Genomic DNA, 22,595 nt, shown 5'->3' with positions numbered 1-22,595 from the left:
CACTTTGGGCTATTTATCATCGTTGTCCAGGCATTTTTTTATTTTATTCATGCGCTCAGTTTCGTAATAGGCTCATTATAATATCGTAGATAGACTGTCGAACAGAGCCTATATTTCTTAGCGTTCTGACGTATGTTGCCTTGGAATTTTTCTAGCTTTGTGAGGTATGCTAATATAAAAATGACTTCCTGACATTTTTATTGGACGGGTACTGGTTCTTCGCTATAAATTATAAACTGCAAACAAGCTATAACTAACGCAGTTAACTTCAATTCTCACTTTTCTTTTTAGAGCGCCTGCGCTCTCAATCCACCAACTGCAGTCACCGACCAGGTAGCATTACTAATGGAGCGCGTGATGGAGTACCTCTTCTTCGGTCTACTCATGGCAGCCAATCTGTCTCTCGGCCTGTACTTCTCTTTTCGTAAAGTCAGTCCGGGAACCGTACAGCACACGACGACCGCGGAAGTATTCCTGGGAAACCGAATGCTGAAGACTCTTCCACTGGCAGCTTCTTCCGTGGCGTCGCTCGTTTCTTCAACGGGACTCATCGGCTTTCCGGCGCATTTCTACGCCTACGGCTGGCATTTGTCGTGGTGCTACGTAACGCATCTAGTCCTCATACCAGTCGCTACAGAATTGTTTGTGCCCGTGCTATATCCTCTAAGAATAACATCCATATTTCAGGTGAGTACCAAGAACGACCTGCATTTTCTTATACGGGCTCCTATACAATATAAGTTTGTGTGCAACTGAGAGGGCGATTTTTTTTAGGTAGTTAGTTTTTCTGAGCGCTGTGTGCCACAAGCACAGCCGCTGGTAGTACGTACGTGTCTTTTGACACAATACCTTACAGGCCGCGAAAATGTTCAGTGCTTAGTAGTGACGATCGGTAAAGCATATAGATATATACAGTAAAACAAATTAGTTTACGCAACACCACAAGAACAGGGCATCAGAAGCTGGAAACGAAAGAAATCTACTCGCTGACTTTAAATGATGATATCGCTCTAATGCAGCAGTAACAGGAATGAAACAGTACGCGGCAATTTTAATACAAACAAGAGGACAGAGCATCAGTACCTGTAAAAGCGACGAGACGTAAATATAAGACGCAAAGCAAAAGGCTTGCAATGAAATGAAACAATCCAAAAGAGCTCCAAAGCAAATCAACTCCCAAATGTCAATAGAAAGTTTCAAGCTTTGAAAAGGCTGAGCTAAGGTCACGAAGACGGTCCCGTGTCACGATTGCCCTTGGATATGCTGACACTCTGCTGGATTGCGTTTCGCCGCAGATGCGTTGAACTTGGATTTAGCACCGAAACGCATACAAATGAAAGATGGAATACCCGTAGATAAAGCACAGAAATAGTTTGGCCTCTGTTGATGTTCATATATATATATATATATATATATATATATATATATATATATATATATATATATATATATATATATATATATATATATATATATATATATATATATATATATGTATATATATATATATATATGTATATATATGTATGTATGTATATATATGTATGTATGTATACCTAAACATCCTGCGGTGTCACTCGGGATGCAAGAGGGGTGGCCTTGTGCGGAAGTGCACACCAATTCGCCGGTTTTGAATGAGTGAAATGCTATCGCATTGCTGCTTTGTCCCCTACAACTAATTCTTTGAATTTCATACCTTCACTATCACGTCGTTCCAGACGTAGGCGTAGAATTTCGACGGCACCCCCAGTCGAAAAAAACTACAGAACTGTGTCAAAAATACGACAAAATATCCCGTCGTTCTGTCGTAACAATCAAATATTTCTGTAGTTCTGTAGTACTTTCCTGTAGTTCTGTAGTTTTTCTGTCGTATATTTTTGTTGTCTGTAGTTCTGTAGCACTTTTCTGTTGTAACAACAGAAATTTCTGATGTTACGACAGAATGTTCTGTTGTCACAACATGTTTCCCGTCAAAAACCGCACAGAGATTCTGTTGTAACATCAGAACATTTCCTTTAGTTTTTTCCGACTGGGCCGTACCTGCTCTGAAACAGCGAATGCTGTGCGCCTACTTATTAACTAGTTTTGTGGGGCTACGATGCATGATGTGAATACTTGCGCTTGGAGTATAAGAATGTGTATATGGGCGCAACCAATTCAAGCGGTACACTAGGTCAGCAAACTCCTCTGTCAGGCACCGAACGAAAGAGCGCTGATAAAAACAGTTGAGAAACTCATAAATGGGAAGCCACACTATGTTCATTGTACGACGTTTTCTTTTTACGCGATAACATGAGCGCCTCGCCGGGGCATATATCGGTGTCCCACCCTGAGGAACAAATCAAATCAGTAAAAACAGCATCACAGCTGGGAGGAGTATATAGGATCCCTTACTGGCGCGAACAGATGCGTTTTGTTGGCGGTTGCTTGAGATCAATGCTCTACCTACTATTCCATGGGGTGAAAGCTAGCATCTCGCGCTGTAACCACGATGTTGACGCGTTTTTCAACTTCCCGCACTGTTGTATGTATGTCTGCCGTTCTCTATCGCCGATGCTGAACATTGCTTAGGCGTCCGAATATTATCATGAAGGGAGAGGAAGAACACATTTATTATTGATTTTCTTCGGGAGCTTAGGTGGCAGCGGCGTTGCTGCATGACGGCCGGTTGGTGTTGTAGTTCACCCGAGGCGAACCAAACATTCGATGCTAAGGGGTGGGTAGGGGTAATATGGTGATTGTATTGCGGATGGACATTCAAACAGACAGTGACTGAGGTTGGTGTAGTTTCATGGGTGTAGTATTTGGGACAGGAAGACGTTGCCTGATGATTGCCCGTTGTTGCCCGAAGGTTGAATGGAGCGTACCTGGTAAGTACTCCCAGAGTATGAGTGACAATTTGCCAGTATCACTTGAAAGACCTTTGCTAAAAACTGGAAGGTTGAAGCACTGCATTAGCAGTCAATCGTCTGTGGCTCAGCGCGCGCACCCCTCACTTTTCTTATTCCGCGACGCATATCACCTCGTCGTCCTTGCGGCCCATTGCATTCCACCCTGCGCAGAAGAAGCCCGCCTGGCTAGTTACAAGGTTTCACGATCGTGACAGGGCATCAAGCGCGACATGAGATAGTTCTGTCTTTGCCGAACGGCGCATTGTCGCAGTGAGGCGTGGTTACATCACGGATGCGGGTAATAATGAAGTAAGGTCCATCATAGTCAGGCGAACGTTCTTGGTGAAGGCCACGGCGTAGCAGCGGGCGCCAAAGCCAGACAAAGTCGGCCGGAGCGTAGGAAGCGCCCTTGCGAAGTAATGGCCCGCAGGGGCACCATTCGCCGAGTATCTTCTGCCAGGCACACGGTTTCGGCGATGCAGGGATAGTCGCTTATTGTAAACGGCAGGGCGAGCGTACAGAAGAAAGAAAGGGCGATAGTCCATCGTCTCATGAGTCGCTGTATTAAAATCATATATATGTAACAAAATCCAGGATGGTGTCCCAGTTCTTGTGACCCGGGGCCACGTACATTGAAAGCATATTGGCCAAGCCGTTATTTTGCTGGTGGTAGGGTGTGGAGTGGAGAAAATGCATTGCACATGGACCCAGGAGCTCCTCTACAACATCCGCCGTGAACTGACGGCCCCGGTTACTAATTATAACCTGCGGTGGTCCAGGGCGTAAGATCACTGAGCGGACCCGAAATGGCGACTTGATAAGCTGTGTAGCCGATTGGATAGCGAGTGTTTCGCAGAATCGAATAAAAGAATCGGCGCAAATACAACCCAGCGGTTGTAAAGCAGTACTTTCGAAGTGGGCTGAGCAGGTTGATGCCGACTTGCAAAAATGGCACGCTGGGGCTGGGAGGTGGTACATGGTGCAACAGCCAAGCTAGGGCAATTCTATATTGTTTGTGGCGCTGGTACTGTGTGCAACTGGCCAGAAATCTCCCATTGGTCGATCGCATATTAGGCCAGTAAAAGCGTTCGCGGATATCTGAAGCACTGTGTCAGCAGTCTGGCTCTGCGCGCGCGTCATTCACTTTTCTTCTTTCATAGCGCTTAGCACCTCATCATCTTTGTGGCCCGTTACAAAATTCAAACACTGTCTTATCTGTACGTGCCTATGGCTTACGGGGCAGAAACGTGGAGGCTAACAAAGAGTTCAAGCTGAAATCAGGACAACGCGGTAGCCATGGAGCTAAAAATATCCAAGGGTGTGCTTAAGTCCGCTTAAGCGCAGTAATGCGAACACTTTTGTGTCATTGCTACCGAGCGAGGGACTCGAAACCATGACCTTCTTTGCGAATCGAAATCACGACCTTCACTTGAATTCAAACACTTCCATACTTCAAACACGACAATTTTGTGAGCCAAACCTACGACATTCTGCGGGACTGAAACCTAAACTTTATTTGGACGTGCGAAGCTTCTCTGATGAGAGGCTCTGAGGATTCCCTCTTTCGGCATGCTGCGGTGACAGCACTGGTGAGACAAATGTTTTCCCATTAAAATAGTAGGGGTAACGTTAAGAAAGAGAAAGCGTGCAGATTCAGTTAGGAACAAACGCTATAATTAATGAAATTGTAGTGGAATTTAAGAAGACATAAGCATGGGTAGAAGATGTAGTGCGAAGAGAGCATAATCGATAGCCGCTAAGGGTAACAGATAGGATTTTAAGGCGAGATGTGATCAGAAAGGGCGCAACAAAGTTACATGAACGGACGACATAGGCAAGTTTGCCGGGTTTTGTAGGTGCAGGTGACTCACAAAAGGATTCTTTGAGTGATGCGGGAAGCGGTACGGAGCGTTGGAAGTGGTAGGCGAATATGTCTGCTTAAGACAGGTAGTGACCGCAGATCCGGATCACGAAAGGGAAATAACTAGAAGAATAAGATTGGGATGAAGCGCATTTGGAAGGTACTCAAACATAACTAGGAGCTTGCCGGTATTGCTCAATATGAAAGTGTATAAAAGTTCATCATACCGGTACTGACCTATGGGGCTGAAACGTTGAGGTTAGCGATAAAGGTTCTACTTGAGGTTTGGTTTGGCTTTGGGGTTTAACTTCCCAAAGCGACTCAGGCTATGAGAGACGCCGTAGGGGAGGACTCCGGAAATTTCGACCACCTGGGGTTCTTTAACGTGCACTGACATCACACAGCACACGGGCGCCTAGCTTTTCGCCTCCATCGAAGTTGAGGACAACACAGAGGGCCATGAAACGGACAATGGTATGTATAACATTAAGAGTTTGGACGCGGGTAGAGTGGGTCAAGAAATAACTCAAGTGAGTGACATTCTAGTCGAAATTTTGAAGAAAAAATAGGAATTGGCAAGACATGTAGTTCGAAGGGAGGAGAACTGATGGTCTCTAAGAGTAACCAATCGTATTCGAAGGGAAAGTAAGCGTAGCAGGGACGGAAGAAAATTAGATGGCGGGATAAGACTAAGAAATTCACAGGGGTCAATTGGAGGCAGCTAGCACAAGACCGGGTCAATTGGAGGAAAATGGGAGAAGCGTTGGCCCTGCAGTCGGTATAGTCCGCCTGGTGATGATGATGACGACGGGACAGTCCTTTTCCCTGCAATGGGTGTAGCCGTGCTGCTGCTGACGGTCAATAATCGCCCATTTTTCGCCCACTTGTCTTAAAGGTATATTCGCTTGCATACTGTCGTAACCTTTCACATTATGTGAAAGACATCTCGAGATGGGCATAGCGCTCCGCCTCATACAAAGCCGTATCAATTGGTATCTGTGACCTGAAACAGCTCGGCTGTTTCGTAGCCAAAAAGCCCTGGAATTTTTGATTTCCATGTTACCCTGTCATTTCCAAGAAGCTACTGCCAACTTTCCCATGTCAGGCGGTCTTGTGGCGTCACACAACCAGCCGACTAATCAGTGCCTAGCCATGTCACCCTCAAATGACCACCTACTAGTGGCACGCTTGTGATTTTTGGCTCCCAATGGTGTTAAGTTTCTCGGCACCGAGTTGTCTGGAAAACAGCGTTTGACCTTGTCGGGTGCAAACTATAATCGCCTAGAAACCGTGAACAAAAATGTGTGTTGGCTTCTAAGCATGAGCGATCTCACTGACAGCGAAGTGTTGCGTTCTCGTCGTCGCGTAATAGAGGATTATCTCGAATTGGTGGTAGTTTTCGAACTTCACCGCGGCACACTGCCTTTCGGTGCAAGCAAAACGCAAGGACGCCCGTGTGATGTGCTGTGACAATGCAAGCTAAAGATCCCTAGGTGGCTGAAATCATTCTGTTGTTGACCACTGCAGCACTTCTTACTCTCTCGCCACCGTGGTGGGGCAGACGATTGGGGCGCTAGACTACTGTGCCTAAGGATGCAAGATCAAATCCCGGCCGCGGTAGCCACTTCTCGACGGAGGCGAAAAGAAAGGCGCCCATGTGCTGTGCGATGTCATGCACGTTAAAGGACATCAGGTGGTCGAAAGTTCCAGAATACTCCACTCCAGAGACACCCACCGATAAAAAGGGGTGGAAGGGTCCCCCGGCCTGGCTCTCGGCTTTTCAAGCGGCGAAGACTTACCTGTCCCAGCCCAATCAGGGGAGTACAGTTCTCACAAAAGCGCTGCCTCAGGTGCCAACACGTGTTCAGGACTGCACTGTAGTGTGCTAGAATTATTCATAAATTTAGAAAGGTTTGCGATAAATACAGCCGATGATAATGCTTTTGAGAAAGATGGCAATTTATGCTAGTTGGTCTTCATAGTCTTCTTTATGTGTTGTTTGTGCTGCAATAGTGTATCGTAAGGATAATTTTCTCGAACAACATGTACCTGTCAGAATCTATACAACTGAATCGAACCTTTTATTTTGGAACGAGAAGTTCTCACGATATTTGTACAATATGCAAAAATTACTGCAAAGGCACTGTGCCGATCGTCTCACCTGTAACTGTATGTAGAGAGGCAGATCAGCAGCGCCAAACGCATGCCATCGTTTCATGATTACCATGATGTCTCGCAAAGGCTACTGAGTGAAAAAGCACCATCAGTGAGTGTTAGAAAGTTCCCTATGTCATCGAAGTGCTTTGATAAGCAGCGCGAATTATCTAATGAGTACTCTATTAAGACGATGGGCGATTTGCGCAAGCACGAACTGATCATCAACTTCAAAGGTACGATACACGTCGAGTTTTCTCTCGTACTTTGTTTCAAGTATTATCTACCCAGTTCCCATTTTTTTTCTTCTTTCAATGCTATTAAATTTCCCAGTCGGGCACAGAAAACTTTCTTTCAGTCTAATATTAAGCGTCGGATGCGTTCTCGGCTATAATTACCAGAGCCAACCAGTCCGCTAGGTGGAATGCAAGAGCAGCGAACATGATATTGAAAAAGTGTATGTCCAAGCATCGAGCTCTCACTGTTGGTGAGGTACTTTTGTGAGATTTTCTGTACGTGGCTTGAAATGAAATATGAATTCATTATTATTAATTAAAAATCATTTTTTTCTACTTGGCCAGTATATTCGACTGCGTTTCAACGGAGCAATTTCCTTGACAGCGTGCCTAATCTACATCTTCCTGACGGTAAGCCTCTTCAGTTCATCGCAACTCGGAGAAAGGGGGGGGGGGGGTTGAAATTGTCGCACGAACTTGATCAAGACACTTAAAGTTAATTTGACTTGTGATGAACTGTTACGATGAATGGATATTTACTCTCCTTGACATTTCCCCCAAGAAATACTCTTGACCACGTGCAACAGGAGGTTGGCGGTAATACAGGACATTCTACGTCCGTTGCATGGATGAGACTGGTACTGATTAACGCCATTAAGTTATTCATTGAGCGGAGATTACAAGAAAGGTGTTTTGGACATGATCTCTCATACAAATTAGGCAGAACATTGATACAAACTATAGTCGACGACGAAGCGGAGACAATCAGCGGCTAGTTGGCGTAGACGATGAAGTAGTTACTGGTTTCTGGACTGAAGGGCAGCTTCAGCTTTCTCGCGGCGGTCGGCGTTGGGGAAGGGGGTCAGAAGTGCATGGCAAAACGCTTGCCAGGTGGTAGGGGCGCCCTCGTGGTTTTCGAACCCCGTACGCGCAGACTCTTCCAAGGTAAAGTAAACATTATTGAGCTTACGCTCGCCACTCCAGCCGTTGTACCGAGCCACTCGCTCGAAAGTCGCCAGCCAATCCTCCGCGTCTTCGAAGGCGTCGCCATGAAGAGATGGTGGTGTTCGCTGGGAGTGGCAGAGATTCGGAGCTGAGTTGGGGCTGCGTCATCCTCGTAGGAGTGGAAAGGGGCCCAACCTCAGGCGACTGTCCGCGGAGGCGGCGATTGAGTCGCTGGTGGACCGGAGTCAGATCCGTCGTGAAGCGTGTAAACGTGGGAAAGTGTATCCAGCGCACTCCACCAGACTGTCACGGGTATTGCGCCAAACGTCCAGGCAACGCCCTGAGCCTTGAGGATGCCGAAGTCTGAGAGTGGTCCGAGGAGCGGTCTGAGTGCGGTTCCAGGCAACCAACTTCGTCGTCTACACCAACCAGCAACAACTTTATCGTCTATGACAACAAGCCACTGATTGTCTCCGCTTCGTCGTCAACTATAGTTTGTATCAGAAACCAGCGGCCAAATGAAAGTGTGCGCATGTACTGTGAAGACATGACCCATCTTTTCCAGCGCGCAGACCCCAATATGACAGAGGAGAAGCAGCTTCACCACCTCATGCGTGGAGTTAGCATAAGCTGTTTGCGGGCCTCCTTCGCAGTCCACCGCGTACCTTTGCTGGATTCCTCGCGGAGGCAGCGACCATAGAAACGACGCTCGAACAACGGGTCCAGCAGCACAACCGAGATGTCAGCAGCCTGTCCCCAGATGTTTTTTTTTTTGTCGTGCCATGGAGGTGGTGCGGACGCCTTACGTGATCTCATTCGCTCGGCTGTTCGGGAGGAACACCAACGTTTCCGTCTGCCTCAGATTGCGCCAGTGACATCACTGACCAAAGTCGTCAGGGATGAAATACGCCTGGCTGCTCATGAGGTCCCGGTCACCAACGTACTGCAGCGCGTCGATGAAATGCCCACGCACACACCCGTTGTTCGTCAGGCAGCTGCCTACGATCCTGTCGCTACCATGCCTCCACGGGTCGATGACAGACAAACGTATGCGCCCGTTGCACGCCAAGCAGCTTCCTGCCTTCCTATTGCCCGATACCGGTGGTTAGCCGCATCAGTCCGTATGACGCATCGGCTCAAGTTGTGGCGCCTGTTACACGCCCTCGCAAGTCGGACGTGTAGCGTTCGCGAAACCGCAGGCTAATCTTGTACTACTGCGAGGAGGCCGGTCACCTTTACCGTACATGCCCGTATCGCCGAGTGGGACTTCGCGGCTTCGAACCCGATGCGCCCTGTCCATGTTCCAGCGCATGATGGATAGCATTCTGTCCGGTTTGAAGTGGTAGTCGTGTTTGGTTTACCTAGACAATGTCGTCATATTTTCGACCATCTTCGACCAACACCTAGAAAGTTTATGCCTTATGTTAAAAGCTCTCCGAGACGACAACCTGACAATCAAACTGGAGAAATGTCACTTCGGCTTTGAGGAACTTTGCTTCCTTGGTCAGCGCAAAATGTGCTCGCCCGGACCCTGAAAAGACAGCTGCCGTTTCTGGTTTTTCGCGCCCGACTGAAAAGAAAGCTGTTCGATGGTTCTTAGTTTGTGTTCCTATTACAGACGCTTTGTACGAGAATTTTCTCACATCGCGGAACCGTTAACCACATTGATTCGAGATGACACGCCGTTCCTGTGGGGAAGTGAACAACAGACCACTTTCCTTGAGCTTCGCAGCCGCCTACAGTATCTCCTGATGCTAAACCATTTGAATGAAAACGCCACAACTGACATCCACACTGATGCCAACAACGTTGGGGTTGGTGCAGTACTAATTAAGTGGCAAGACGGTGCAGAGCGGGCCATCGCTTACGCGAGCCGGACACTTACCCGCCCCGAAACCAACTATTCGACAGCTGAGAAAAAATGTATGGCGGTAATATGGGCCCTCACCAAGTTCCGACCTTACCTCTACGGCCGACCTTTCCGCGTTATAAGCGACCAACATTTATTATGCTGGCTCGCGAGCCTCAGAGACCCCTCAGGACGATTGGCTAGATGGAGCCTTAGATTATATATGACGTAACAGTCGTATACAAATCAGGACGGAAACATCAGGATGCTGACTGTCTGTCGCGCTCGCCCATCGCCATATGTCCAGAAGAAACGGCCGATGATTTTCCCTTTCTGGGGGCTATTAGTACCACCCATGTTTGGAACGGTTGAGGGTCACCGGAGAAGGGGTAGGAAGCGATAGCGATGGTTAGATGGCATCCTCGAGGCGCTGCAGATGGTATTATGTGATGTTAGGAAGATACTGAGAGACCGGAAAGCGTGGTGTGATATGGTCTATAGGGCCACGAAGAGTCGGACACGACTGAACGACTGAACTGAACTGAGTACAACCCAAATGGCGCAGCTGTAGAGGATGGACCCAGAGTTAGCGCCACTCGTCAACTACCAGCAGGGCGTCAACGCCCGCATATCCCGTGTTTTTCATCGTGGGCTTCAAACGTTCACTCTGCGTGGTAACGTGCTCTACAAGCGAAATTTTGCTAACAGTGAAGAAACGTTTCTCCTTGTTGTGCTCTGCGAGTTGCGGCCAGATATATTGAGTGCCTGTCATGATGAACCCACCACCGGTCACCTGGGGGTCAGCCCTACACTTGCACGAATCCGTCAAAAGTATTATTGGCCCAGGTTACTACCATCGGTGCTGGCCTATGTACGCTTATGTCGTAACTGCCAATGTCGGACGTCTCCTCCATTGAAACCCGCTGGATTACTTCAGCCTGTTGCTCCGCCGAAGAACCCTTTCCATCAAGTTGGCATGGATCTTCTCGGTCCTTTTCCGAAGTCCTCGTCTGGCAACCGTTGCGTTCTCGTCGCGACAAACTACCTAACACGGTGCGCAGAGACCGCGTCCCTTGTTAAAGGTACTGCAACCGAAGTTGCCCAATTTTTCGTTCATAACATCGTCCTACGCCATGGCGCCCCTGCCGTGGTAATCACTGATTGTGGAACAGCTTTTACGGCTCACCTAATTCAGTTGGTCATGAATGACTCACACTAGCCATCGACGTGCGACGGCGTATCACCCTCAGACCAATGAGATGGTGCAGCGCCTGAATCGCACCCTCACCGACATGATTTCTATGTATCTGGACGCAGAACATCGCACCTGAGATGCTATTCTGCCCTATATAACTTTCGCGTACAATGCCGCCACTCAAGAGACAACGCGACTAACCCCATTCCAGCTTGTCTTCGGTCACGAAGTGAGCACACCGTTGGATGCCATGATGCCAGTTGGTCCTTCTTGCGGCTCTTACGCCGAACTTGACGCCGACATCTTTGTTCAGCGTGCTGAGGAAGCGCGGCAACTGGCACGCCTCAGAATCCACCAACACAGATGAATGGCACTGCTCGGTATAACCTCGACCGAAGAATTGTCACTTACGAGCCGGGTGACTTCGTGTGGGTGTGGACACCTGTTCGACATCGCGGCCTATCTAAAAGTTACTACGCCGATACTTCGGCCCTTACGAGGTTGTTCGCCGTATCAGTGACGTCACCTACGCCGTTGTTCCCGTAGCCCCAGCTCTATCCTGAAGGCCACAGCGTCCTGAAGTCGTGTACGTGGTTCAGCTGAAGCCCTATCATGATCCTGCATGACTGAACTGTTCGTCAACGCCGCTGGGTCCTTGTGGCACTTTTATGTACCCTTTCGCTAACTTCTTCCTAGTACCACCGCTTCACATTGCGTCGATGCTAAAGAGGAGGGGGGCAGTGATACAAACTATAGTCGACGACGAAGCGGAGACAATCAGTGGCTAGTTGGTGTATACGTTGAAGTGTTTGCTGGTTGGTGTAGATGACGAAGTTGGTTGCCTGGAACCGCGCTCAGACCGCTCCTCGGACCACTCTCGGACTTCGGCAGTACTCAAGGTTCGGGGCGTTGCCTGGACGTTTGGCTCAATGCCCATTACAATATTCTAAGAAAACAGCAACGAGAATTTTCGGATACTCATAAAATACTCTCGGGAACAAGTGCTTTGTTTTTGGTGGAGGATATAGAGCTAGATTATTTTAATGATTCCACTAAACATGTTATTTCAAACCAAGCCCAAGAGATACGCAGACTTGAAGAATACAGATATCTCTGTGTATGGGTAATAGAAGATCAGCGCTACATACGAAAGCAGCAAAGTGCGACAAAGCTAAAGGGTAAAATATGCCGCGGTAATAAAACCAGGAGTTCTGGGCGCAAAGCACTTATTGAACACGGCGAAGAATTCAAACGGAAACAACGACGCTGGGAAATACTGTTGAGAATGAAGTTTTGCGCCTAATGACAGAATTTCACTTGGGGGTCTAGCAGTAAATAAAATATCTATTTGAGAGAGACATCAAGTACTTAACCTCCCCCTCTTTCCAAATAAAAAGGAACATGTGAAGAAAGGCTCAGCATCGCCCTACGCACGGAAAACGCAGAATAAAGGATTACTGAAAGAGCGTGCGGGATAGGATAGGATAGAATAGGATAGGAAATACGTTAATTTCTCTAGGAATGCCTTGTGCTAGTAGAAGAAGAGGTCCATCTTCCTTCTTCTCACAGGGTCGGTGCCCTTATTCCAGGCCTCCGCTGAGCTTCGCTGCTCGCTGGGCATGCTGGATCAGACATAGGTGGTAGCCCAGATCGCCGCTGGAGAGCCGGCTCTCCCACTGTTCCGCACTCGGGTCTTTACGAAAGCTATCGTTATTTTTACATTCTCACGTCATGTGGTATAATGAAGGTTCGCTACCACCCCATGGGCATATGTCCCGATATTGCGACAGGTAAATCATGCTGAAGATATGCAGATTTGGGAATGTTCCTCCCTGCAGTCTTCGCCAGAACACTGCCTCATGTTGTTTTAGACCCCGATGAGGCGGCGCATAGCGGATCCGTAGTTCAGAATGAGTACGTAGTGCCGACTCGCTCGGGTAGATCGTCCGATTGGGATGAAGCTCGGCTCTGTTCCCTCGAGCTACCTCGTCGGCGCGTTCGTTCCCCGCTATGTCGGTGTCGGTGTGTCCTGGCACCCAGTAGAGGTTGTGTGTGACTTTTAATGGGGTCGCGCTCTGGAGGAGCTTGAGCGCGGCGCGGCCTATGAGGCAGTTCAGGTAGTTACGGCACGCTTCTCTCGAATCTGTAAGAATGGTAAGGGACGTGTTGCTTCGATACCCGGCTACCACCGCTAGAGCCACGGCCAGTTCCTCCCCTTCGGTTACCGTGCAATCCCTGACCGAGGCGTTAGCTAATTCCTTTAGGTTGGAATCAACAGCTACCGCCACTGCGCTGTTATGTAAGCTTTCTGTATACGGAGCCGCGTCCGTGTATATCGTTGTGGATTTTGTAGCTAGATTTTGTTGTACATACTTCGTCCTGGCTGCCCTACGGCCACATGAAAGTTGGGGTCCATGTTCCGAGGAAGAGAGCTAACCTTTAGCGTCTGACGAATTGCGTCCGGTATGCTCACAGTACAATTCTCGATTTCCGCAGTTCCACCTAGCCTCAGTCGCCTAAGAAGCGAGCGCGCCGTAGGATTCTGCTGGAGCCAGCTCTCTGCGTGACCAGTTGGGCTTCTTTGATCTCTTCGGAGGTGTTATGAACGCCAAGAGCTAGTAGTCTTGAGTTGGAGGTGTTCATAGGTAGGTGCAGGGCTGTCTTGTAAACTTGCGGATGATGATATATGCATTTTCCACTTCTTTGTTGAGGTTGAAATACGGGAGGGCGTAGCCCACGCGACTGTGCACCAGGCTCTCAAACAGGCGCAGGGTAATCCCCCTCTCGCATGCCGCTCCGCTTCTGCGACACGCACGTGATTATCCTGGCGACCTGAGTGGTCGATTGCTTGAGAAAGCTGAGCATATGGCCGCATCGCTGGTTGCTCTGGAGCCACATTCCCAAGACACGTATCTTGTCTCGTTCGGGAAGTAGCTGACCTTCGAGGGAGACACTGAGGGTCCCTTCCTTGTGTTTCCCTTTGTGAACTCGCAAGAGTTCGGATTTTTCTGTGGAGCAGGCGAGGCCTCGTGAACGGACATATTTTTCTACGCAGGTAGCCGCTGCTTGCAGTCGTTCTTCTTTCTGGCCGAGCGACCCGGAGGTAACCCAGACCGTGAAGTCGTCAGCGTACATGGCATGCTGTATGCCTTCGAGCTTCTCGAGTTGTCTCGCGAATCCGATCATAGCCACGTTGAAAAGTAGTGGTGAGATTACGGAGCCTTAAGATGCGCCTTTCTTGGGGGTCGAGAATTTATCGCTGCGAAGGTCTCCGAGCCCTATCGTTGCAGTTCGGTTGGAGGGAAAGGCCTTCACATAGCTGTGAATCTTCTCGCCACCGTTGAGGTTGTCGAGCCCTTCCATTACAGCGGCATGGCTAACGTTGTCAAAGGCTCCTTTTTTATCGAGGGCCATGACCACGTTCTCGCCTACGCTCGGGGCATTGGTGAGGACTTGCTCTTTGAGTTGTGTGAGGACGTCCTGGGTGGAGAAGTGAGCTCGAAAGCCGAACATGCTGGGGGGGTACAGCTCTTCATCCACCATGTAACTTTGGAGCCTCCGAGTAACGACATGCTCGTAGAGCTTGCCTAAGCAGGAAGTGAGTGAGATAGATCGGATGTTCTCGATCTGATCTGGAGTTTCTTACCCGGTTGTGGGATCATTACGACCTCTGCATGCTTCCACTCTTCAGGAATCGTTCCTGCGGCCCAGTGCCCATTGAGGAAGGTGGTCAATTGGTCGACCGCGTCGTCGCTGAAGTTGCATATAAGTGCGTTCTGGATATTGTCTGCACCCACCGCAATGTTGGGCGTGCATACCTTTATGGCAGCGATCATTTCTTCTCTAATAATCGGCCTGTCTAGGTGGGTGTTCAGTCTCCCCAGGTATGGTTTCACGTATGCTGCAGGCAATGTCGCGCCGTAGCATTTCTCTTTTACTTTATCTAGCAGTTTCTCCTCCGTACCCTCGAAGGTGTGGATGAGTTTGCGGATAGCTTTCCCGCTTTCGGCCCTGGTTTGGATAGGGTCGAGGAGGGTCTTGAGTATACGCCACGTTTTGACCGTGCTGAGGGTGCCGTCCAGCGAGCTACTGAACTGCTGCCAGCTCTGCCTGACCAGTTGGGCTGCGTACTCCTCCGCTATCTTGGTAACTTCTGCAATCTTAAGCTTGAGTTTCCTGTTAAAGCACTGCTTCTTCCAGCGCTTGGTGCGCCCTCGGCGTGCCTCCCATAGCCTGAGGAGCCGAGGGTCCATCTCCGGTGCTTGCTCGGTGCGATCCACTTCCTCAGCGTACTGCTTCTGGATGTATTTGAGTTGTTGACACCAATCATATATGGAAGCAATCCTCACTTCCTGCGAAAGGCCGGCCAGTTGGTGATCTTGGCAGCGCCGAGCTTGCGCTTGATGTTGGTGGCTGCTACCGTGATCTTCAAGATATAGGGGTCACTGCCTGGATTCTCCAGCAGATTTTCCAACGTTGCGTGTTTCGCACCCCCGGCAAACGTTATGACCGGACACGTATCCTGGCAGACAGAATTGCCAAGGCGCGTGGGTTGAGTTTTGTCTGTTAAGAAGGTACATTGGATCGCTTCCGCCGCATCCTCGACCTCTATATCTTTCTGATTATTAGTGGGTTATCCCCCTTGCTGTCCGCGAGCGTTAAAGTCGCCTAAAATTCGCGTCCCGCTGGCGAAGCGGGCTAAATAGGTTTACGAGAGAGACATTCTTGTCCTTATGCTTCTTTTTGGGAATAATTTCCGTCACTAAGTGCTCAATTTAGGTGTTGGGAATTGGGTCATGGGATATGGTTACCAACGTTTTGCTCACCAGGGTTGCCGTGCGTCCGGTATCATAGCACGTATATCCCCTGAGTGTCGGTGTTGTGTTAGTTTTCAGTAAAGCTATTATCTCGGGTGTGGAGTATTGCGTGTGTAGAAACTGCATTAGGAGTCCCTGTTTTTGGCGGTACACCCCGCAGTTCCATTGCCAGATTTCTAGTGGTGTTTGTTTAGCCATGGCTTTGGGCGTTGTTCGGATTGGAGCCTTCAGTGACGAAACGGCGCTCTTCTATTAGCCTGTCCCGGGCCTCGTTTGTTACTCGTCGCGTATTTTGGCTTTTGACGTGGTCCTGCCACGCAACTTTTTGCTCTATTAACGTGACTTTCTGTTCTAATAGGTTGGTTTTGACATACATAGCATCTATTCTTGCATGAGTTTGGCGAAACTCTTCTTTGATGCGAACCGTGAAATCCTCCACGTGCTGCATGAAAGCTCCTAATGGCTCACGTCTAAGAGGGACGTGGGTCGTTATACTTCGACCGGCGGGATAGGGGGCCACGGTACCTGCCCTGTTCTCTGAGCCTGCATCTCTTTAATGAGGTCATCGACTTTTTTACGGAGATATGCATTCTTCTCTCTTAGGGCTTTAATCTCTTCCGAGTTACGCGTAATATTATTTGATCCGAGTGCGCAAACAGTGAGTTTGGAGGGCCTGCTCCCCATCTAGCCCTTAACGCCACCCGTCTTCTGTTGTTGCTTCTGCGACTGCTGCTGTTGCTGCTTCAGCTTGGCCGTTGACCAGTTTAGCGGCGAAAAAGAGTCATCCCTGGATCGGCTCTGGCTGCGATCTTGCACATATATGCTACAGCCTTGACTCGAGGAGCAGCCATGGTCCCGCTCTGAGCTCAGCCACCTGGTTCGGCGCTCTTGACTCAGGTTCCGGTTCCGTTGCTGCTGCTGCTGCAATTGCTGCGGGCGCTCCCGCTGCAGCTGCTGCAGTTGCTGCGGCCGCTTCCAGTGTTGTTGCCGAGACTGCCGGACGCCGGTCGTGCTGCCCCGGAGCTCGTCAGTAGTCATGAGGCATCGACGGCACTCTCTGGGGACGTGGTCGCCTCGGCACACCATGCATTTGGCCTTGCACTGGTGCCCTTCTGGTGGGTCGTGTGTGCCGCACGTCCTGCAGAGCTTGGTGTTCAGCGTTGGACAGACGTCCGAAACAGTGACCTTGATTTCCGCATACTTAGCAGATCTGCCTCGTAGGAGTGAGCATTGCGATCTTTTTGAGCACGTCGGCGATGTCCAGGTCGACGTGCTCGCAAGCATGATGTTCGATCCGGGCCGGAGTCTCATAATAAAGTCTTGTTCCTTGATTTTTCCTTCGCTGGCCGCGACGAGGGCCTGCGTTGCTTGGTCGACACGGATTTCGCTAATTTTTAGACCTCCCTTGTGGCGGTAGATGATCTTGATACCATCCTTCGGTAGCGGCCGCGGACGCGGCCTTATCTGCTGCTGTGCTCCCGCTAGATGTTGGTTCGATGTAGAGCGCGTCACGCCATTCGCGTACGCCACTGCTCTGCCAGCTGCGGCTTTCGGTGCTATCTTGGGGCTCGCCTGGCTTCAAAATGACGTCGCTCTGCTGCACAGCGAACTTAGAGCCTTTCTTTTTTGGGCGCCGTTTGGGAGAAACAAGTGTCCATCGCTCCGCATTTTCGTCTCGCAGTGGGTCGATATCAGCCTCACCGTACCGCTGCGGTGACGAGGTCTCTGTGGCCTCGTTCACTGCCTCCCCGAGTCCGGGGCTCACATTGACCGACGGGGAAATTGGGCAATTATGTATGGACAGCTGTCATATCAAATTATTCTGAACATAATTCGTAAATAATAAACGGCATAATCTAATTAATATGTTTATACGAAATAATCCATAATCCAATAATAACCAACCGGAATAATCCAGTTATTCCGTTTCATCCAGAGCTTCAGTTACCGGACAGAGGCACGGTACTGAAAAAAAGGGCTGGCATTGAATGTTATCGACATAAGAGAAATAATGAGCAATAAGATAAATCAACGTAAAGGAGATGCTGCCTTCTTAAAATGCAAGCGGAACAAAAACTATAGGACTTAGAACAGCAACGCCGTGGAGAACTCGCTTTTTATATTTATGAAAACATACTTCTGCAAGGGCTATTTCATGATAGCAGTGAGCTGAAAAAAAAAAAAAAGCTTTAAAAAGAGTGCACGATGCACAAAAGCGGTGTCGTCTGTTTAGAATGCGTTATATACATATTTACATTGGAACTGACCGTTTACTCTATGTATTCTATTACAGCAGAGTATTGGGGCCATCTCAATTTTTGCTGCATCACTCACGCTAGTCACAGGTACGGAATACTGTATGCTCCTTCTCGGCAGTTCTGAACGTGTAACAATGAGCGGGCATTTTCTGTGAAAAATTTTCAGAACAATGCAATTTATGAAATCTATAAAATATTTTGTACGACCATGTGAAAACAATGAAAGAAGGTGGATTGAGTTTCCAGCCATTTCAATTTGTCTGGAGTCATTTTGCACTGCTCCTTAATATCTCTTGAAACAGCCTTCATTTAGTGTGGCGCCATGATAAATAATAGAATGGCATTAATGAGCATAACATGTGGATAATCAACATAAGAAACAAGCTGGCAGAAAAGTCTCTACTCAGCCATTTGTCTGGTACATTTTTTTTTTTTTTCGGAATATCAATTTCAGCAGCTTTTAAATTCTCACCCACGAGGCAGGTGCCTCTTTCATTACTGAAAACATTATACCTTCAGAGAGGTTTCACGTCAAAGTACCCCAGTCTTCAATAAAAAAAATTACAGACAGTTTAAATATGCTCTAGTTCGGTAATTACTGAAAACAGGGTAGCTGAACACGGGCACACAGTAACGCCATCGATGTGCTGTAATGAATTATAAATCATTTAAAAAGCTTTGGTTGTAATTCAGTCACAGTACTGCGTCGGGGTTTGTGGGGTAAAACAATTTGTGCTTTTATTTTCTCCCATGTGCTTGATTGCAATTGAAACAAAATAGAAGGACACAACTGTTTTATAGAAAGGCACCTGCTATATCAATGTCATATTCCAAGTCTCCTGTTATTCATCTTTGTTGGGGTTAAATCCGAGTATGCGTCGGCGACTTCCGGAAGTTGAAGCTCATGTATTAAACTCACAGCGCTCGTGAACAACAACCACAGACATCTGCCGGAGGTTGATTTTGCTTTATGCGAGCAAGGTTCCTCAGAGTATCAGTAGAAGGAAAATCTAGCGCGTGTTCAGTATTTTGATTAACATACATTTCATGCATTTAGTTCACACAAACGTTTATGCATGAAAGCTGTTAGGTTTTAGCTACTTTTTATACTTCCCGCAAAAAAATGAAGTACGAAGAGAAAGTAGACAGTGTTCGTCAATGATCTTAGAGACATTCTATTTCCTGACTCATTCATTTCAGTTTTTGAAGCATCACTTTTTTGGAGCAATGTTTTCATTGGAATATCTGGGACGCTGTACGTAGCGCTGGTAAGACAATTTGCTCATTATTATCAAACCTCACATTTTCTTCCATGCTGTTCTTTTTATAAACACAGTGACGGAGTACCATACAGTATAGCAATCTATATGCGGCTTCTCGTGTCAAGGCAGTGTTTGGCAGTGCCCATTTTCCGAGTTTGCGCTGTTTTTTTCAGAATTGTCATTATCGCCGTTTTCGCCCTCATGTGATTGTTGGAAACGGCGGGACCGCAAGTAGCGGCGCCAATTAGATGACTGGAAGTGATAAGGAATTGTTTCGGTAAGAATGTCCCAGGAAAAAAAAAATCGCCCCCGGAGAAAAAGTCTCCGGAAAGAGGGTCCCCAGAAAATACGGCCCCGGAAAAAGTTTCAGATGAGTTTCAGATGAATTGCACTCATCTGCAATTTTTTCACACAGACAAAATTGCAGATGAGCGCGAAATTCGTCCAGTCGGTCCCACGTAAGCAGTTTGATCTATCAATTGATTCCCTGTCACGCTTGATTATTGGCTCGTCCATTCTTCATCATTGTGCTCTCTGTATTCAGTATGACGGACCATTTCCATCTTGCAAGTTCAAGCTATGTTTGTGCAGTTATGACAATATCATGATGGCCAGTACAACTATGTACATATCTGCTATATATATATATATATATATATATATATATATATCCACCAATTAGGCATCGCTGAACAAAAAATTTAAAATTTAATTCGCCACCCAGCTACGACTTTATTATTCCCAAATTAAGAAAAAAAAAAGATCCTGTGCTAATTGTTTTGCAATAGTAAGCAAGGTTTTTCAGCAGTGTCAGAAAACAAAAAATCGGGAAGTTGGCTCAATTGTTAAAATCAGGAATCAGGATATCACCCTCAGGTTATCGTGTCATACCAGTACATGCACCAAGTTTTAAACATGTGATTTTCCCTAGTTTAATTCTTTCTTCATACCCACACGGCGCGATTTTTGAAAACAGTAATCATATGATACCCAACTTGCCTTTTTTTACTAACTAGCTTCTTCTAACTTTAAGCTATTTGCTGAGGCTGATTGCATTTTCCTCCACTTCTATAATGATTTAGACAAGGTATGTCACCGCTTATTGCTTTGAAGCTAAACCAATTGAACATCGACCATAATGTTGCCAAATGGATTCAATACTTTCTTCACAGGCGACCGCAATTTGTTTCCGCTAACTGTAAGTTTCGTTGAACTGGCTTAACATGTGCTATGCAAGAACTACCCAGTGAGGATATAAAGTTGCCAGAGTTTTTATAAGTCAGTGAGTTCTGCTGGATCATGACAGGAAGCATACTCGGCGTATGCCGCTTGAAATAAAGTGGCATGGGTGTCTTCTATTGAAATCCAAGGCTAGAGAATAAATTAGGCGTACTTTTACTGCGCAAACTGCGCGAAGAGGAGGTCAGACAAAACAGCGATGCTGTCTCACCTGTTCTTTGTAGGTGTCATTCGCGCTGTAAATGCATGTCCTACTTTAGCGCAAACTACCTCGCCCAGCTGTCCGTCCTTCAGAACACTATTGCAAAATATTAATCACAGAGTTCGTTTAAGAACTTGTCACCTGTACTAACAAATATCCCATCATTCTTACCGCTACATGAACTAGATAGGGCCATCTTGGCAAACGATTAGTTTGGCATGAAGCACAAATATTTTTGCAGCGATATCTCCGCGAACTGTTGTAATCTTCTTTATTTATTGTTCCTGCCAACACCCACCGGGATGCCGCCTTATCACTTTGCTTATAGCGCGCAGGAAGGTCTAGGTAGTGCCGAGAAGATTTGGCACTGGCATAGGGGGTGGCTTTATAACTTTCTGGCACAGAATGTGCCGTTATCTACTTCAAATAACGGCGCAGCGCCTCGCGTCTGCTTGCTCATAGTTGTTTTGGCGAATTTATCTGGTTATTTCTTTGCTGCTTTAAATTGAGCGCTGCCGGAAGCAGCGGACATTCTTATTTCAGTTACCGCCGAGAACGCTTGCTGGTGTCGCTGCCGTCGAGTTGGTTTTTTACGGACGGAATTCAGCCCAATCGAAAGTGTGCTGCGCCAGTTCTTCGTTTCTTGCTAAGGCAATGTCACTGCCCCCTGACAATATTCAGTGTGCGCTGTTCCAAGATGCCGAGCTTGGAAAACAAGATAAATTAGGAAGCAATCAGAGGCAGGTACTATTTATTGATAGCTGTTGTCGGATGCCGAAGCACGGTGCAGTTAGAATGCAAAACGTTTGATTTTACCTTCATTTTACCTTCCTCAGTAATAGAACGGCAGTTTGGGCGAGTTGGTTCGATATTTGTTTATAAAACTGCCCAAAGACACGGGACGAAGAAGAAGGAAAAGACATACACGGCGCTGATATGCTAAAGGAATATTCTTTTGTGAACTCCATATGACACTAAGTATGTAAAAATCACTCAAAGTCATATGATATACCTGCATCAGGTTCAGGGGTTCGTATGAATTCTCGCATGATAAATGTAATTATGGTGATGTTTCACATATTTGTTGTCCAGTAGCAGTTCACCAAACACAAGCTTCTAACCCAGCAACATTTTGCTAGCCTTTGTAACTGGCGTATTTCAAACCACGTTTTAACTAAATGCCGGAACAAATGATCTTTTTGTTCCTTTGCAGGGTGGACTCCGAGGCGTTGTATGGACGGACTGCGTGCAATTCGTCCTTGTCGTAATAGCGCCATACGCAATTTTTATAAAGATAATGATCGATTCTTTTTCACGAGGATCGAGCGTTCAACCACTTCGTGATCTGGATGTTGCGAAGTACTTCGGAAAGTAAGTATGTTGCGGGGATAACAACGATTTCATGATTTAGAACCCCTCCCCTTCGGGCGCCGTGTCCTTGCCTGAGGACGCGATTTTTTTGCGTTGTGCTGCGCAAAAATGTAGTAAAAACGCCGTTTTGCAAGTTTCGAAACACATGCCTTGAGCAACTTTATATCTCATAGGATTTAAAGAAATCTTGGCTAAAAAGGGCGGAAAAAAGGGAAGCGTCTACGTTCTACGGAGCTCACAGCAAGCGGTTCCGTTTGTTTTTTTGCCAGTGTCGACGGTTAGAAGTTTACGCTGATGAAAATGTTCGCATTTGTT

The 22,595-nt window shown here is 47.5% G+C and overlaps 1 protein-coding gene across 1 annotated transcript in view; it reads left to right on the top strand.

The window, feature by feature from the left end:
- The first annotated feature begins 345 nt into the window (after positions 1-345).
- The window catches only part of LOC146208919 (sodium-coupled monocarboxylate transporter 1-like), a 42,128-nt gene continuing 19,878 nt past the window's right edge, over positions 346-22,595 (top strand). Inside the window, exons 1-5 of the mRNA XM_084579512.1 lie at positions 346-687; positions 7,488-7,553; positions 18,242-18,293; positions 19,407-19,474; positions 22,123-22,280. Coding sequence (XP_084435638.1) covers positions 346-687; positions 7,488-7,553; positions 18,242-18,293; positions 19,407-19,474; positions 22,123-22,280 — 686 coding nt within the window. The remainder of the gene's footprint in view (positions 688-7,487; positions 7,554-18,241; positions 18,294-19,406; positions 19,475-22,122; positions 22,281-22,595) is intronic.

This window comes from Amblyomma maculatum, chromosome 1 (assembly GCF_055883805.1).
Source record: "Amblyomma maculatum isolate TAMU_Amacu chromosome 1, ASM5588380v1, whole genome shotgun sequence".
Classification (NCBI taxonomy): Eukaryota; Metazoa; Arthropoda; class Arachnida; order Ixodida; family Ixodidae; genus Amblyomma; species Amblyomma maculatum.
Note: the sequence above shows the minus strand (reverse complement) of the source record. Positions and strands in the feature narration are given on the sequence as shown.